General features: G+C 34.1%; 1 protein-coding gene across 1 annotated transcript; it reads left to right on the forward strand.

The window, feature by feature from the left end:
- The first annotated feature begins 869 nt into the window (after positions 1-869).
- LOC141682859 (uncharacterized) lies at positions 870-4,561 on the forward strand. The gene is made up of 10 exons (XM_074487546.1): positions 870-1,080; positions 1,407-1,501; positions 1,647-1,711; positions 1,867-1,910; positions 2,121-2,198; positions 2,311-2,464; positions 3,182-3,358; positions 3,807-3,881; positions 3,957-4,076; positions 4,179-4,561. The coding sequence occupies exons 1-10, from the start codon at positions 944-946 to the stop codon at positions 4,212-4,214; spliced, it is 981 nt and encodes a 326-aa protein (XP_074343647.1). The 5' UTR covers positions 870-943; the 3' UTR covers positions 4,215-4,561.
- Positions 4,562-19,123: the final 14,562 nt, after the last annotated feature.

A 19,123-nucleotide genomic window follows, 5' to 3' on the forward strand; every position in this document is an offset into this window, starting at 1 on the left:
TTATTTGGTATAATAAATAATAATCATAAGATCTAATATCAGATAGATGAGAACCGTTAGATGTAATAATAAAATAATATTATGTTATTATTTAAACTGTTAGTGTTCGAACCCTTTCAACAACTTATTATATTTAAATTTTTATATTCTTAATTTTAACAATTTTTACACGTTCATGACTTGAGTCCCGTGAAAAATATATTATATTATTTATTTTTAGTCAAGTCTCAAATTATCACAAAAAATGTATTATTATAATTTATTATGTTCTTCAATTTATTTTTCCAACTATTGAAAATATATATCAAAATATAATAATTTTGAGATAAAATATATTATTAAAAATAATTTAAGTGTTAAAAATAATCCGTGTATCGGTCAGATGATAAGCTTGTATAACTAATTAAAATAGTGTACAAGAATGTGGTACAATATAGTCATGGTTATGAGTGGTACAATAATAAATCAGAAAATAATTTAATAAAAAACATAGCCAATTAGTTATTCAAATACTCATTTCAGATACTCTGTGCGTTTCGAATACTGATTTTTTTGAAATAAAACCGAGCCAAACCAATTTTCGATTTTAAAAATTTCTAGGGCCTATAAAGAAGACTTAGCACTATAAAGAATCCTCCAATGAAAAAAATCCTCGTGCAAAGCCCATATATAATTCTGGTACTTGATTGGGCTCGACCCAACTAGAAGAAGGCGCGTGCCGCCGCGTAATGGGAAAGATAATGCGTAGGTTCTCCATTTAAAACGCGAATTTCTCTTCACTTTCTCGGGGGGATCTCAGATGATACCTTATTTAACTTTTCCCTGTAAATATGTATTTATACATAACATTTACAGAGTAAAATGAACACACACGTTCTCATTATAACATTGACTACTAGTCCACTATTAGTCTATTACTTCCAAATACTACTAGTCTTCTTTTATGGATAATCCCGGCAATAACAAGATGACGATCATGGTGACCAACGACGATGGAATCGATGCTCCTGGATTACAAGCTCTTGTTCGTGTCCTTGTTTCCACCGGTCTTTACCGGATTTTCGTTTGCGCTCCTGATTCGTATGATCTTTCTCCGCTAATATAAACACATGCATGCACTTGAAAATAACTTGCATGAACATTTTTTCATGAAGTTGCATGGTTTTGGTTCTCAAGGTTCTCTCACGATTATTTGGTTTCTATTAAATCAAATCTAGAAGCATTTATATATCTGATCAAGACGATCTTGATATCGAAGAAGGATGATTCTAAATTCAGATGATTGAAAAAACTCGGTTGTATACCTTAATTAGTTGTGTCACCTAGCACTAAATAAATATTAGTGCGCTGCAGCAGTTGCGTTGATAGATAAATTTTAATGTCCTGACCTCGTTCAATTGTTCCAGCGAAAAATCAGCTGTTAGTCATGGTATTACATGGGAACATGGTCTCCATGCCAAGGAAGTAGCAATTACTGGAGCAAAGGCCTTTGCAGTATCTGGTTTGTTTTTTCTACCTAAAAACTTTATTTCTTCGATCTTTCATATATAACAATATCATTTTTCGGGTATTCTGTTGGCTAGGTCTCAGTATGCCATATGGATGGCCTTTGCATTTCAGTCACATTTTTTATATTAACTTTGCAGGAACCCCAGCTGATTGTACATCTTTAGGAGTCTCCAAAGCTCTGTTTCCTTCAGTGCCTGATCTGGTAATTATTAGGCTTCAGTCTATGTACTATATTAATGTTTCTGCAGTATTCCCCTATTGAATGCATATTTGAACCACTGACAGTAACTGTGGGTCGTTTTGTTCTTCAAATTTTTGGTTGATAAACAATTAACTCCCATGTAATTTCTGGTGCAGGTTATCAGTGGCATAAATATGGGCAACAACTGCGGTCATCGCATGTTAGTTTATTTCTTTCTATGTTTTTCCTCCTTGCCTTTTCTAGTTACAATATTCTTATAAGTGGTTACTTAAGATCTAAGCACCTCTTTAGAACCAAATGTCACTCTCATTACTCGTACACAATAGATAAGTCATGGTTTTCATAGATTAAAGTAATTTGGGGTTGGCAATGCTCTCGCACTTAAGTATATATTATCTTTGACTGACAGATGGTACTCTGGAACAGTAGCAGGTGCTCGACAAGCCTTTCTACAAGGCGTACCCTCTGTCTCCATATCGTATCACTGGTATGCGAACTTGGTGTATGATGCATCTATATCTTTACCTTGTTCTCACCTTAAGAATGTGCATCAGTTGTACTCAGCCCTCTTAATAAATAATTTTTTGTGGTTTTTTCAGTTTAAGAGGTATGAAAAGTCTTAATGACTTCATACTAGCTGCCGAGGCTTGCTTACCTATACTAAGCGCAATTTCTGTTGAAATCAGAAAAAGAAATTATCTCCAGAAATGCTTTTTGAATATAAATCTGCCAGCTGATGTTAAAAATCATAAGGTGAGATTTGGTGACTAGCTAAGTATGTTATTGTTTGTTGGGTGATTAAATTGCAAATTAGTAATATATCAGTCATGTCTATCTATGAGGTCTTAAGAAAAGGGATTGATCAAATTACAAGCTGGGCCGTTAACCGATACAGATATCTATTTTGTTTGAATTATTCAATAAAATTGAGATACAATGACCTTGCTACATGTAATCAACAGTGGTCATATCCTTTTACCCAAAAAAAAACAGTGGTCATTTCCAACTCCTAACTTCAACAGCATTGAGCATGTTGACTCTTTGTATACAGGAGATCAACTATAGGCTATGTTGAGGGAAATTATGACATATAATGAAGTGTAATTGACATAAACAAGCAACTAAACAAGACTAAACCGTAGATTGGTATTCGTAAATCCTTAATGAGAACTACGACATTGATGAAAGAAAGTTTCAATTGCTAAATTCTGTCGACCTTGTTCTTATTTTTCTGTTCAAAATTTTTATCAATCCAAGCCCTATATGTTCTTATATTAGGATATATAGATTACACTACTTTTAAAGAGATCGCACTTCTTAGTCGAAGGCACACATCTGATAGTTTATATCAAGCATATTTGGACTGCATAATCATAGACTGGTCTCTAATTCATTTATTTTCTATTAGATAGAGCTAGGATGGTTTAATTATTAACAGTTATGCAATTTTTGTTTTGCTTGATTTTATAGGGATATAAGCTAGCCAGGCAGTGCAAGAGTATAGTCAGTATGGAATGGAAGCAGATTACTTCTGATGCACAAGGACATATGTCACCAACAATGAACATGAAGACAGAATCTATTGCTAGTATGGACAGCAGCACTACGACAATACCTCAGGAGCAATTCTTTTTCGAAAGAGTGATTGTAAGATTTTGCTCTATATTTTATCGTCAAGATTCTGGTTGCATAATCTTATCTTACATATAAAATTAGACATTCTTTGTTGCAAGACCGAGGACACATAATATAACCCTAGAACAAAATGACACAATTTGTTAACACTGTTTATAATGTCGTTGACATCTATCTTGATTCTTTGTTGTGCACAGAGTCACATGAAGTAAATTGAGTTTCTTGTGCAATTCAATTCAACTCAACTCTGATACAAGTATTAAGCAAATAACTGTTAAGGCGTTGGAACTTTAATTCATCTGATAGTGGAGTTACTGTTAGGAGCATTGATATAATACTATCAAGGCCCCTCAGAAATGAGGGCATTGAACAACATCATATCTTAGTTGTCTTGCTTTTAATATTTCAGTTTTTTATCATAGAATCTGATTAATAATCTAGTGTTTACTTTTTTTTCTAGGGAGAAAGACCCCAAACAGGAGCACAAGTTAAGGACAAATCTTCAGAAGACTATGGCTTCCTCAAAGAAGGATATGTGTGTATCTTGCCTTGATGAAACTAACAAACTTTGAAATATGACATCTAACATAAAATATATATTCCATTTCAGATAACCGTCACTCCTCTTGGTGCTTTAAGTAATGCGGAGAGAGAATGCCAGTCATACTTCAAGGAGTGGCTTCCCCTGGTTGATCCTACTTCTGAGCACTGTAATGCTGATTCCACTAAAGTAAGTAACTTGATAATACCCTAGCTATTTTAAGGGCTTAATAAGTAGTACTGATTCCTTCAAGTTTGTTCTGTTTTCATGACTCCTTTTTTCTGCATGCAGGATGGACACTTCTATGGTGACTTGACCAATTTTTGAAGTATTTCATTAGCCAAGGAATGCTTTGCTGCTCTCATCTGTGGTATTATCATCCCCTTGATCATGAAGTGTAATATATCAACTAAGCTACAGCTTGAAGAAATTCAAGAAGTCAGCTGTGAAGTTCTTAACTTTTTAACTGTAATATGTTCCATTTTAATCAGATTCGATTTATGTACATAATTTTATCCAATTGAGAATAAGGACCGATTAGGATTATGCTGCTTATTAGGGCAACTCCAAGAGTGGCCTGATCTAAATCATCTTGGCTTAAATTTGGACCGAGACAACTCTCTATTCCTGATCTAAATTTTGTCAATATTTTATTTTTTCAACTATTAATATATTATTATTTTAATGTGTTAATACTAATTCACATACCTGTTAATTCAATTGGACCTGAAATGAATAAGATCATATTAATTTCAAACTTAATAAATTTATTAAATTAGAAAAACATTACACTTAAACGAGAAGAATGAAGAAAAATTAATATTATATTTAATTAACTAAAAGAAAAATAATAAATATTAAACTACTCCGGATTAGCGTATTGTTCCACAAATGCTCGATTAATGCATCTCGAAGAGCAGAGCTTCTTTATTTTTTATTTTTTGATATCGTTCAAAAAATTGTTGAAATTGAGTATTTTCATCGGTTGAACTTCTGGATCTGGATTAAGAAATAATTTATTTGAGAATCAAAAAATGATTTATTTGATTGAATCAATGTTTAAATTCATATTATGCTTTTGTATAAGTTGTACTTGCAAGTAATTTTATCAAGTGTAATCTTTATTTTATGTTTAATGTATTATTAATTTGAATTTAAATAATTCATGGTGTTTAATATATTTTTGTTAAATAAATATTATGTCCATAAATGAAAATTAAATATATAATTAAAAATAACTTAATATAAATATTATGTTCATAAGTGAAAATTAAAAATATAATTAAAAATAAATAAATAAATATATATATATAATAACATTCCATCAAATATATAAATCATAAGAAATAATTTTATTATTTAAAAAATTTAGGCCGATAAATATTGTCGTTTAAATTTAGACCGGCACTATTCACTGACCTAAATTAGAACTAGACCATGTTTGTTAGATTTGGACCGGACTCTGGGAGATGACCTTATTAATTTTGTTTCTGTATCTATGTCCACTTCTCCTCTTATTCCTCGCTGATGACAAAAGCACACTTGTTACAGTCACATATATGTATTATAACAGTAAAGGAACTGAAGTATAAAGCAATAATCGAACTACGTAGAGTCGCACCTTACCTCTGAATGATTCCGCCCTTTCATTATCATTTTTGTATATGGAGACGATATTTCAAGATGTGTGCATAACCTCGGGTGTGTTTAATGCTCAATAGTTCAATACTTTAGACTACAAATTTAAGCGACGCACTCTGCTCGCTGGACCGTATGCAAAAATATTGTAGAAATGAAGAGAAATGTGGAAATAGATCCCGTCGTAAATTTTGTATAATTACTGAGCAAGACATAGATGTGAATTATGTGCCAAAAACCTTAATTTTTGCGCAACAGTAAGAATATTTACATAATTGGTGGCAAAGCAGGTGAACGAGATTCCACAAGTATCGACCAAGCTAATGTACATCTTCACAGGGGCAAGACTTGACATCTTCATACAGGATGTGAATTCCTCTGCCTGAGAAATGAAGATTATGATCATAGTTAAAATAGGTCACCGTGTATAAGTAGGTTTAGTGAAATTGATGATATGCTCGGTAGCTGTTGTTGTGGGCTATTTTTTTTTTGCCAAGGTTGTTGTGGGCTATTAATTTAATTGCATGTGTTACAATATAGAATCAATCAATATGAACTCCTTTACAATTCATCTACAAGAAGTTCTTGAAGGTATTGATTACTAGTTACAGATTAAGTGTTTTACATTTCTTAATGAAGAAGATAAGAAAAACTACTACTATATGAGCATTTCTATTCTTTTATATTAGTTATCTATATGCTTCTCAGGTGCTCATTCTGTTATTCTGTTACTACAACTAGCCACGTGAGAGCTGTGACTTAGCTTAGTTGACAGCTGTGATTTGATCGATGTCATCCTCCTGTTGTGGTGATGTATCAGTGATGTCACATATATCAACATCCCCCCTCAAACGAGGCATCCCAGAAGTCATGCCAAGTTTGTGCAATAGTGTGTTGAATTGTCCAGAAGGCAGGATCTTTGTAAAGATATCAGCTAGCTGAGAAGAAGTAGGAAGATAAGTAATCTGCAAGAGACCTTCTAAGACTTTATCACGGGTAAAATGAACGTCAATTTCAATATATTTCGTACGTTCGTGATGAACATGATTGCGAGCAATATGGATGGCACTCTGGTTGTCACAATGAAGAGTCACAAGTTTGAGGTTGGTGAGGCCTAGTTCTTCAAGTAGTCGTACCAACCAAGTTACTTCGGAAGCAGCTGCAGACATAGAACGGTACTCAGCTTCAGAAGAACTTTTAGAAACAACACTTTGTTTTTTTGATTTCCAACTGACTGGGGAATTCCCAAGAAGTAAAACATAGCCAGAAATAGAACGTCTAGTATCAAGACAAGCGCCCCAGTCAGAATCAGAGAAAGCTTGGAGAGTTAAATGATCATTGGCCTTTAAAAGTATACCCTGGCCAGGTGTAGAAGCTACATATCTGAGAACATGAAGTAAAGCTTGATAATGCGGCAGGCGGGGAAGCTTTAAAAACTGACTTAAGTGTTGTACACTGTAAGCCAAGTCAGGACGAGTATGAGTAAGGAAATTAAGCTTGCCAACTAAACATCTGTAATGAGCAGGATCAGAAAAAATCTCTCCTTCATCAGCTTGGAGCTTGAGATTTAAGGGCAATGGAGTAACCACAGGTTTAAAATCTGTAAGAGATGATTTTTTTAATAACTCAGTGGTGAATTTCTTCTGAGTTATGGAGATTCCTGTAGGCAAATACCCAATTTCAATGCCTAAAAAATAGCTTAATTTCCCCAAATCTTTGATGCTGAATACAGTGTCAAGATGAAGTTTAAGAGCACATAAACTCTGATGATCATTCCCTGTGAGAATGATATCATCAACATAAACAACTACAATTGTTATAAGCTCATCAGTTCTCTTAATGAAAAGAGAATAATCATTTTTCGATTGTGAATATCCCTTGAAAAGCAGTTCACTGACAAGCTTAGAAAACCACTGTCTTGAGGCTTGTTTCAAGCCATATAATGACTTGACAAGTTTACATACCTTGCTTTCTGGATTATGTAACCCAGGTGGTGCCATCATGTATACTTCCTCAAGTAAGTCGCCGTGTAAGAAAGCGTTGTTGACATCTAACTGATGCAGCAACCAGCCTTTATGAGCAGCCAATGCAATAAGACACCGAACAGTTGCCATTTTTACAACTGGAGAAAAGGTCTCCTCAAAGTCAATTCCCCATCTTTGATTGTAGCCTTTGGCTACTAACCGTGCTTTGAACCTTTCGATACTACCATCAGCTTTTCGTTTGATCTTGTATACCCATTTGCACCCGATTGGTTTCTTTCCCATAGGTAAAGAAACTAGATCCCAAGTATGATTGTTATGTAAAGCCTGAAGTTCTGTATCCATAGCAGCTATCCATCTAGGATCAAGACTTGCTTCTTTGAATGTAGTGGGTTCAACAACAAGGTCATGTTGAGAAAGTAAAGCATGAATATAAGGAGACACACTTGAATATGAAACCAAGTTGCACCAATGAGAAGACTGAGCAGACTGGCAAATAAATTCATTGTATTTTGAAGGAACCTTAGTCTGTCTAGTACTTCTTCGCAGAATAATATCAGTGTCAGGTGCAGATGAAGTACTGATATGATCAGAATCAGAATCATTATGTGTAGTATGATTATGATCAAAAGAAGAATGCTCATGAATTGAGGAATTTAAAGTGTGAAAAACATCTGGTAGAGGAGTATCATGAAATGATGTGAAATCTGTACACGTAGGTAAGAAGAAAGAGGGTGGAGAAGATTTATTATATTTAAGGTGAAAGGGAAAATGTTGCTCATGGAAGATAATGTCCCTGGATGTGAAAATTTGTAAAGATTCCATATCTAAAACTCTGTAGCCCTTTTGGCCAGCAGGATAACTAATAAAAGTACATGGTTTTGCTCGTTTATCAAACTTATTTCTGTTGTTTTGAATTGCATTCACAAAACATAAACATCCAAAAACTTTGATATGCTGCAAATCAGGAGGAAATCCATATAATTTTTCATAAGGAATGGTAAAACCTAATACCTGTAATGGCATTCGGTTGATAAGATGAACAGCAGATAAGACACACTCACCCCAGTAAGCAATTGGCAGTTTGGACTGATAATATAATGCTCGGGCTGTATCAAGAATGTGCCTGTGTTTACGTTCAACAATGCCATTCTATTGAGGAGAATATGCGCAACTTTTCTGATGAATTATCCCTTTATGTTGATAAAAAATCTTCAAATTACCTTCACAAAGTTCTGCAGCATTGTCACTACGAATAACTAGAACATCAGCTTTGAATTGTTTCTTTGCATAGGTCACGAAATTCTAAATAATGTCAACTGCTTCTGATTTATGAGTCATAAGAAAAATCCAGGTCATTCTGCTATAGTCGTCAACAATTGTATGAAAAAACCTTTGCCCATTATATGTAGGAATCTTGAATGGCCCCCAAGTATCAACATGAATCATATTTAAAATATGTTCTGCTCTAGAATTGCTTTCATGAGGGAAAGAGGCTCGATATTGTTTTGCTGCTGGACATATCTGGCAAATACCATCTAAAGTAGAAGATACAACATCTGGAAGATGCTTGATGTGAGATAGAAAGGGTACAGGCAAGTGACCCATCCTGAGATGCCATAATTTGGTGTTGAGCTATGCATTGTTAGTGTTAGATAAAAGAGAAGTAGAAGTAGCTGCAGAGTGAGCTACCGCTACCGTAGAATGGTCCTGTATATTTGAAGGTTCTTCAGAATGACTACTATTTGACAAGTCCTTCAAATAATACAGGCCATCTTTAAGACTACCAAGAACTTGTGGCCTCATCGAAGGCCCCTGTAGAAAACATGAATTGTTAGTAAACGTTACTAAGCAATCTGTGCTCTGACATAGCTTGGGAATGGAAACCAAATTGAATCTAAAATCTGGCACATATAAAACATCTTCAAGTATTATGTCAGCATTGACAATCACTGTTCCAACAAGTGTAATAGCTACTTGTTTACCATTAGGGATAGTGATAAAATTATTATGTCCTTCGATATGATGGTAATTGGTAAATAAGGAAAGATCAAAACACATGTGGTCGGTTGCACCACTGTCTACTATCCACCTGACACCATATAAAGATGTAAAGCAAAATTTACCTGCAACATTTGCTGATTTGTTGCAGTGACCTCCAATGTCATCTGATTTGTCTTTCCCAATTAACTGTAAAAGTTGTTGATATTGAGTTGTAGTGAAAATATTAGAAGAGTCCATCTTTTTATCAACATCATCCTCGCCATTTTGAGCTATAGCTGCAACCCTTTTATCAGATTTATAAGTCTGTGGATAACCATTCAACTTATAACATCTTTGAATGGTATGACCCTGCATCTTGCAATGATCACAATAGAAATTAGCTCTGTTGTTTCTTGAATCAGCTCTGTTATTTCTTGAATCAGGAAAATTGATATTTCTTGACTGTTTGAACCTATCTTGTCCAAACCTTCTGTTTACAGCAAGTGCTACAGCATCATCTGATACAGGAGATGCTTGATACAGCTTCTTGTGATTCTCTTCCTGGATCAGCAACCTATAGGCATGAGAAATGCTAGGCAATGGGTTCATGACCAAAATACTGCCTCTTATGACTTCAAAACCATCATTAACTTTCATCAAAAATTCCACCAGTCTTCTATCTTCTTGTAATTTCATCATCTTTGCAGTAATTTCACAAGTACAATTTGTACACTTGCACATAGGCATAATATCCACTGAATCCAACTGATCCCATAACATCTTCATTTTCGTATAGTAACCTGAGATGCTATTATGACCCTGTCTGATATCATGAAGTGCTTGCTGTAAGGCATATAACAATGTTCCAGAGGCTTGCCCAAATCTCTCTTCAAGATTCAACCAAATATCTCGAGCTGTGTTGAAATACAAAACACTCCTGGAAATATCCTGATCTAAAACTCCCAATATCCATGAAATCAACATATTGTTACATCTATCCTACGCTCTGTAGTTAGGATCAGTAGAGTTTGGTTTTGTTACAGTTCCGTCGACAAAACCTATTTTGTTCTTAGCAGCTAAGCTTATTAACATCGATCTCTTCCAATCTCCATAACTACTTCCATCAAATTTCATCGAGACAAGTTTCATACCGGGATTATCAGATGGATGAATATAGAAAACAAATGAAGGATCCTGTGATGGATCTTGTGTATGTGTTTGTGTTTGTTCAACCATAGCTTTTTCAAAGAAAGTTTGATATCAAGAAAGTTTAATATCAAGAAATGATGAAAAATCAGATAAAACCTAAAGATTTGTATTACTAATTCTTTAACAGAAATCACAAGAATCACAAGAATCACACACGTGATGTAATCAGGATATCATGAAAAGTATAATCTCAGAATCATAAAAATGGAGATTGAAATCACCTTAAAAAGACGAGAATCGAAGAAAGTTTCACAAAATTGAAACACAGGAATGAATCGCTACGAATCGCGATGAATCGCTGCGAATCGCGATGTAGAACAAGATCAAAATTGTCACCGGCTGGCTCTGATACCATGTTACAATATAGAATCAATCAATATGAATTCCTTTACAATTCATCTAAAAGAAGTTCCTGAAGTTATTGATTACTAGTTACAGATTAAGTGTTTTACATTTCTTAATGAAGAAGATAAGAAAAACTACTACCTGCTATATGAGCATTTCTATTCTTTTATATTAGTTATCTATATGCTTCTCAGGTGCTCATTCTGTTATTCTGTTACTGCAACTAGCCACGTGAGAGCTGTGACTTAGCTTAGTTGACAGCTGTGATTTGATCGATGTCATCCTCCTGTTGTGGTGATGTATCAGTGATGTCACATATATCAACAACATGCTCCTGTGTGCACTTGATTGGCGCACAATTGCTGAATTTATGTTTCTTTTTCAGGTAGAAAGAAATTCACGTAGAAGAAATTGTGATAGAGAAGAAATTTGGAGGAATGCTCAACTCAGTGAAGCCGTGCAATTTGTACAAAGGATATTCGAGGTTCAGACATATAAATGACAAACATATGATGTTGTTTTCGTCAACAATATATAAATGTTTGGTTGGAGTAGTGCAACAGATATAAGAAACTTACGTTTCCTGCGAGTTGAGTTGAAACGAAATCAGAGCTTTTTCATTGTGGAAAAGAGAGGATGCAGCCATTCCATTTGAAGAAGATGAATTGGTTTTGATGTTGGAGGAGTAGTATGGGGAAAAAATGATGGTTTTGCTTAGACAAGGGTGAAGTTTCTGTCTCGAAGTCCTTGTTCTTGAAAGCCTTTTACAATTTCCCTTCCTCTAGGTACAATGTCAATCTCACACCTTTTCCCCTTGTAGCAGAAGAAGCCACTTCACCAGTTACCTTCCATTCTTAGATATTCCCTAAAATCTTAGTCATAATGTGAAAATTCTGAAACAAGTAATCATTCTTTGGGGGAAGTTTGGATCATTAGTTGGAAGGAATACGTGAATGGAAATGATAGGTATGGGAATGAGGGTTAATAAAAATGGGATTGACATGGTATCCCAATCGATAAGTAGAAAATGATTTACCCATTTAATGGGAATGAACTTCTCATTCTTAATCACCAAATTTATAATCTAAACACTAACACATGGGATTGAGATTCTGATTTCGGTTAACCGAACTCATTAACCATGAACGCGAAAACCCCTTAGTGCTGATAATAAGTTGAGTAAAGTATGTTTATCTGTCACGGATCCAGACCTTAATGTAAGTGAAGTCGAAAGTAAGATACATTTTGGGGTTGAAATGAACCCAATGCCATCCAAATGTGTGTGGTGGTTGTCGAAAATTGTTAGTGTGTTCTAAAATACTTGCCTAATGTGGTCAATTTGTTCTAGCTTGCTAGTGTGGTAAAATCCAACTACTTTCTCTGTGTATTACCCAAACATGAAAAATGAGAATGTTGTGTAATCAACTAATCCTAAATTTAGTTGATAGCGTGCATTAGTGCCTGATGTTAAACAAACAAATAGCTTTTTTTTGTGGCAACCAAACAAATCGCTTTCAGGATATGTTTCCAGAAGAAGGGTGATAGCTTGTTAAACTTTCAAACAAAACATGCCACAAACATGCCACTGCTTGATGTTTATGCTTGGATTATCCCATAATGAACTTATGAGGTATGCAGACTGGACTTCCGGTATGGACACCGGGGAAGGCAGAGATAGCCAAATGAACTTTCAGTATATGTCAAATGAGAGACAGATCACACGATCAAAAGGTAAATTCGATCGATATACGTGAAGTGAGTATTGTAAGGAGTTGTCCCACATTATTTATGTCAGGGACAAATTGATAGTATATAAGCTGACTAATAACTTCTCCAAGAGACTCCTACCTCACTCTTTATAAATAATATAAATTTGGTTCTTAGTGATTTAATATTTACCCATCTCCAACAATACTCTTTAAATTAACTCCTTAATCTATATATTTTATTATTAAAAATATTTTAAATTCACAAAAGAATAAAAGTAAATGGTGAGAGAAAGATAGTGGTGTTAAAAATATATAATATAATAATATTTAATAGTGTAACTATGTTCTTAAAGTTGAGGAGAGAGAAAATGCTTATAAAGAGCGACTGAGAGTCTCTTGAAACAACAATTTAATTTTGTAGAGTTATAATAAAAAGGTTATTGGAGATGCTCTTAGTAAGAGGTCTTCTGGGGTGACCCAAAAACTAACAAATAACTTCATTAGTACGAGAATTTTTGGAAATAAACCCGTACAATCTATTGCCATTTGATCTTGTTGAATTAAAGTTAATTCACGGTTTTGTCTAGGAAAACGACATGTTCAAACTACAAGATTAATAATCACGAGTTTTCGACATATTGCTTTAATAATCACATCTTTCACTCGGAGGAAGAGCATTCATATACAAGCAATTCAACTTGACTAAAAAATAAAGATACAAGCAAGTCTTCTGGAAAACAAATGCCGCAGAATTATGCATTACAATAATAATTTTTATTAAGAAAAATTATATTATCGCATGATACATAATGCCTACATTACCTGAAAGACAAGCGGGAGCCTCATACATCAAGATTCAAGGCCAGCGGGTGAATATTTAACCAGGGGATCTATATCTAATCTCTTCTCAGGTAATAACATCAGGTTTCGTTTTCTGCATCCAAAAAAGGTTTCATTTCATCAATGAAAACTGAACTCTCTGAGTAATTAGTGACTCCATACCAGATGTCCTTACAAGTTTCTCCTTCTTTTCCTCCTACACTCTTGATTGTACAATTTTGAAAATCGACGCAGTGTTTTTTTCCTTTCTAATGGACATAAGAACAATATATGCCCCCCGTTAAAACATCCTGAAAACACAGACTTCACAATTTTTGATTGGCTTTCTACTCTAAAATTGAAATGGTCCGATAAACATTTTATTCCAATCATTACATCTCTAGTTAAATATATATATTCTAATTATTTCTCCCCTCAAAATAATGTCGCGCTATAGAATATGACAACAAGAGAATCCTTCAAAATTCATTAAATCATAGTTTAGGTAAGAGCTTTTTCCGAAAAAACAAAGAGGAGTGTATTCAATCAAGATTTTGAAAGATTTTTTTGGATTCATGAAATCAAGAGATATTCAATTAGGATTTTAAAAAAAATTATTTAAAATATGATGGTATTAAATAGAAATTAGAAAAGGTCTTTTAAAATCTGAGTATATTCAATTTAGATTTTAAAAAGTCTACCGAAGTTTGGCGGTATTCAATTTCGATTTTTAAAAGTCAATCAAAATTTGGTGGTATTCAAAAGTTGTGGATTTTTTTTATTTGAAAACCTTGTGGATTTTGATGGATTTGATAGTTCTATTTTAATCTTTTGAAATCTCTTTAAAATACATGAGATTTTGAAAGATTCCTGAAAATTTGACAAAACCAGCTAAACTCGGCAATATTATTTTATCAACTCTGTCAAAATCCACGAACAATTAAAATCAACGAAAATTTTTCAAAATCCATGGATTATTAGCAATCCTTTAAAATCTGAAACAAATACACCGAAATCAAGGATCAATCTGTTTCGTAATTATTTTATTAATCCGCATCTTTGTTTAACTTTATGTCATGCAAATTAAACTTTAATGATTTTAGGTAATTTTTTATTTATGTAAAAAGAATGTTAGAGTTCCCAATTAGTTTTAAAATTATGAGCTGTCGTAATGTTATTAATTGTTTTTCATTAATTAAATAAATCTCTAGTACATTAATATCACTGTAACAAATGAAATGATATAACGTGTCTTAAAAAAATTAATTTTTTTTAAGAAATACATGATATTGCTCTTTACAAAATATCGACAATATACGAGAAAAGGTAGTTTTTTAGGGCAATCTGAACTTTCAAAGTTACACTTAACTTTGGATGTTCTTTTAATACGTAAGCATATTACGCGCCTCTATTTAAAGTTGAACTTAATATTTTGATGCAGAAATTTAAATTATGTACCAGATCTTTATTCTTTATAAGCCAGTGCACCGATGAATTGAAAACTGAGCTATAGAAAGTAAAAAAAAAAGCTTTATGTTGAGAAAAAGTTGAACATAATCTTTAAGTCCTTCAAGGCCTACGGGCCTGTGAAATTTCTATTAATTCTTTTTCTTTCTCTTTTCATGTAATGGATGGCCCTTCTCTAGGAGTTATTGGGCCAAGCAGTGATACCCACTAAGCTGCTAAAGGGAATTCATACCGTACTAGCTTACTGTCGTGCGATGTACGGATCTTTATTAATATTTATATATTTTTATTTTTATTTTAAATAATTTTATTAAAATTTTATATTAATAATTAAATACTAAATCATAATTATATAATTATAATTTCATTATGTATAATTTGAAGTTAAGTTTAAATAGTATAAATAGTATATAATTGATAAGATCTTATTTATAAATAATAATGGAAATGTTTGTTGTTGGTGAGATTCGAATCTCTAAACTTATATGTCCCGTATAAATAATAATATAAATATTTGTTGTTAACATGATTCGAACCTGAGAACTTACATGTATCTTTATAAATTATAATATAAATGTTTGTTGTTGACGGAATTCAAACCTAAGAACTTGTGCAGTGTATTTTTTTAGTAATAATATAAATATTTGTTGTTGACGGGATTCGAACCTGAGAAATTGTGGAGTGTAATTTTTTATAATCTGGATCTAACGACCCTGATTATTTGATGAAGAAGATCCGACGATTGTGATGGAAAGAGATAACCAAAATGAGGGGTTAACTAAACTACAAACTATAACTCATTCCGGTTATTATAGTATAGTATAGATGTCCCAAATTAATACGTTACTTTACAAATATATCCCATCTTTTTCAACAATTATAAAAATTTCCTAGGGTTAAATTTTAATTCTTTTATAATTCATATACATGTAACTAATTATGATTTTTTGTACTTGAATTGATTAAAAGGTCCCAAATAATAGAATATACGTGGCAATAAAAATTCAATTATCATGATAGATTCACATTTTTGAATTAATTTTGTCGTGAGAGTTTGAGTGTGATACTTGGGTGACTTAAAATTCCTTATCTCAATCTCTTTTCTCTCCACTTCATCAAAAATATTCGTAGGTTTTTATTAGGACGTAGCAAGATCTGATCATAAAATATGTTGTTAGTCAGTTTATTTTTGTTGATTTCGAACTATGGATATAATGTTGTGACCTTATACATAACATTATTAATCTCATTACTGCTTAACCAAAAAAAGTAATATAAAAATATTAATATTTAAGTAACTGATTATTTAAGATCGTGAATGTTATGGATAAAAAACCAAGGTTATTACTTGCTGTATTTAATACTAAGATTCGGGAGCTCAAGGCCTTTAATGGCTGCTCTCGTGTTTCGTAGCTTAATTCTGCCTTTACGAGATGCCTACGTATCTCTGTGAGTTAGAGAATCAAGCCAAAAAACGTAGTTCTGATTGGTGGGGGTGAGACCCCTTATATAGATGTGGGAGTCCTTGAATTGGACTTGGTATAGGAGACTTGGTGGACAAGCCTCTGAATTAGGATAGACTTAGGAGTCCTAGGAAGTAGGAAGCTGATTCCTTATCCTTTTAGGTCCCCTTGAGGCTAATCTATAAGGATTTATATCCTTATCGGGACTCTTCTCAATAGCTGATTTTTCCCTTATTAATTAATTACGAAATTAATTAATAATTAGGGCTTTTGGGCCTTTTTTATTCCATCAGGCCTGATCTGGTCCATCAGGCTTAACCTTTCTGGTCTGAGTTTCATATATCTTTGTATTGGGCCTAGCAGCCCATAACTTGTACAATTAATGCAGTATTTAATTATACAATCATAATTTATTTATCCCTATCATTTGCCCCCCAACTTTTGGGAAACATTGAATAGGTTTCGCAGAAGTTAAGTCTATTTGTTCCCTTACAGGGTTTCGTTTTTCCGTAAAGTGTGGAGCGACCTACACGTTTACAACGAATTTTTCCTTTTATTTAGGAATTATTTTGATTTCCAGGAATTTTTCCCTAATTTTCTGGAATTTTCCCTAATTTTCTGGAATTTTCCCTAATTTTCTGGGATTTTTCCCTAATTTCTGGGATTTATCCTAAACTTCTGGATTTTTCCCTAATTTTCTGGATTTTTCCCTTAATTTCTGGGATTTATCCTAATTTTTCTGGATTTTTTCCCTAATTTCTGGGATTTTTCCCTAATTTTCTGGGATTTATCCTTAATTTCTGGGATTTATCCGTAATTTTCTGGATTTATCCGCAATTTTCTGGATTTATCCGCAATTTTCTGGATTTATCCGTAATTTTCTGGATTTATCCGCAATTTTCTGGATTTATCCGTAATTTCTGGTTAAAAATGCATACAAAATTGATTAGGATGCAGAAGAAATTGATCAGGATTCAGCCAAATCGATCAGAATTCCTGCTCGATTTCGATCAGGATCCTGATTGAATTAACTCAGGATCTTACACTCTGGTCGACAGGATTCCTGATCGATTTCGATCAGGGCTCTGATCGAATTGATCTTCAAAGTGACACCCTAGTCGACTGTTACACGTGCTTAATCGATCAGGATTCCTGATCGATTTCGATCAGGACTCTGATCGAATTAAGTGATTTTCTATCATTCTGATCGAATGGAATATCGATCAGGATTTTCTTCTGTGTCGATCAGGACTCTGATCGATCTTAGGGGATTTCTTCCCTCCTGTTCGAATAATATATCGACCAGGATTCTCTTTTGTATCGATCAGGACTCTGATCGATCTTAGGGGATTTCTTCCCTTCTGTTCGAATAATATATCGACCAGGATTCTCTTTTGTATCGATCAGGACTCTGATCGATCTTAGGGGATTTCTTCCCTTCTGTTCGAATAATATATCGACCAGGATTCTCTTTTGTATCGATCAGGACTCTGATCGATCTTAGGGGATTTCTTCCCTTCTGTTCGAATAATATATCGACCAGGATTCTCTTTTGTATCGATCAGGACTCTGATCGATCTTAGGGGATTTCTTCCCTTCTGTTCGAATAATATATCGACCAGGATTCTCTTTTTGTATCGATCAGGACTCCGATCGATCCAGTTTAAAACTCTGGTCGATTTTTGACCATTCATTTTCCATATGAGCTTCTAGATTATTCCTGATATTTCTAGTAGACGGGCTTTTAGGTTGGGCCTGGCTAAATGGGCCTAGAAACGCCTCGTATTCCGAGCTTTTCGCCTATATAAGTGTAGTGTGAAGTGAGAATCCTCACTTCACTTCTCATTTCTCATTTTCTTCTACAAACTTCTCTAGAGTTCTCCCTTTGAGTAGGCGATTTCCGGCGAGCACACAGCCACCGTAGCTCCACCATTCTCAAGTATTTCTGGGTTTCAAGCTTTTAAACGAAGTATATCAATGGCGGACCGCGACTTGGCTCGTTTGCAGAAGATGAATGTCTCTAAGAGAGGTACAAACATTCAAATTCAATCTCCATATACTTCTCTCATTGACATGATTAACTCGAGAGGTGATGAATATCCTTCTCTATCTGAGTTAGATTCGTATAATCATGGTAACACTTTTCATGAGTTAGATGGTAGAATAGAGTCTATGAACACCCTGTACAGACTTCCACCCCACCTTAGAATCACTCCAGCCGCCCCTGGGGATAGGACTTGTAATTGGGAGGGGGATACCCTGTTCATTTATCGAGGAGCCCTGACCGCAGGTCTTAGGTTCCCATTCCACGAATTTATTCCTCGTTTATTAGCCGATGTACAAATCAACCCTTGTCAACTCCCTCCCAACGCCTGGAGGAATATTATCTGTTTTATGGTCCTTTGTCTCAGGAATAACTTCCCTCTTTCCGTAGCTGTCTTTAGGAAAGTTTTCCAATTCTATAATAGCTCCATGAGTCAACCGGGATGGGTTTTAATTCGCCAACGACCCAAAGTTCCCCATATCTTTGATAGTAACTCTATAGTCGAGAACAACCCTAAATGGAGGGATGAGTTTGTGAGGCTGACCTGGGATGGGGGTGATTGGGCCACACTCTTCCG

This window comes from Apium graveolens, chromosome 9 (assembly GCF_009905375.1).
Source record: "Apium graveolens cultivar Ventura chromosome 9, ASM990537v1, whole genome shotgun sequence".
Lineage (NCBI taxonomy): Eukaryota > Viridiplantae > Streptophyta > Magnoliopsida > Apiales > Apiaceae > Apium > Apium graveolens.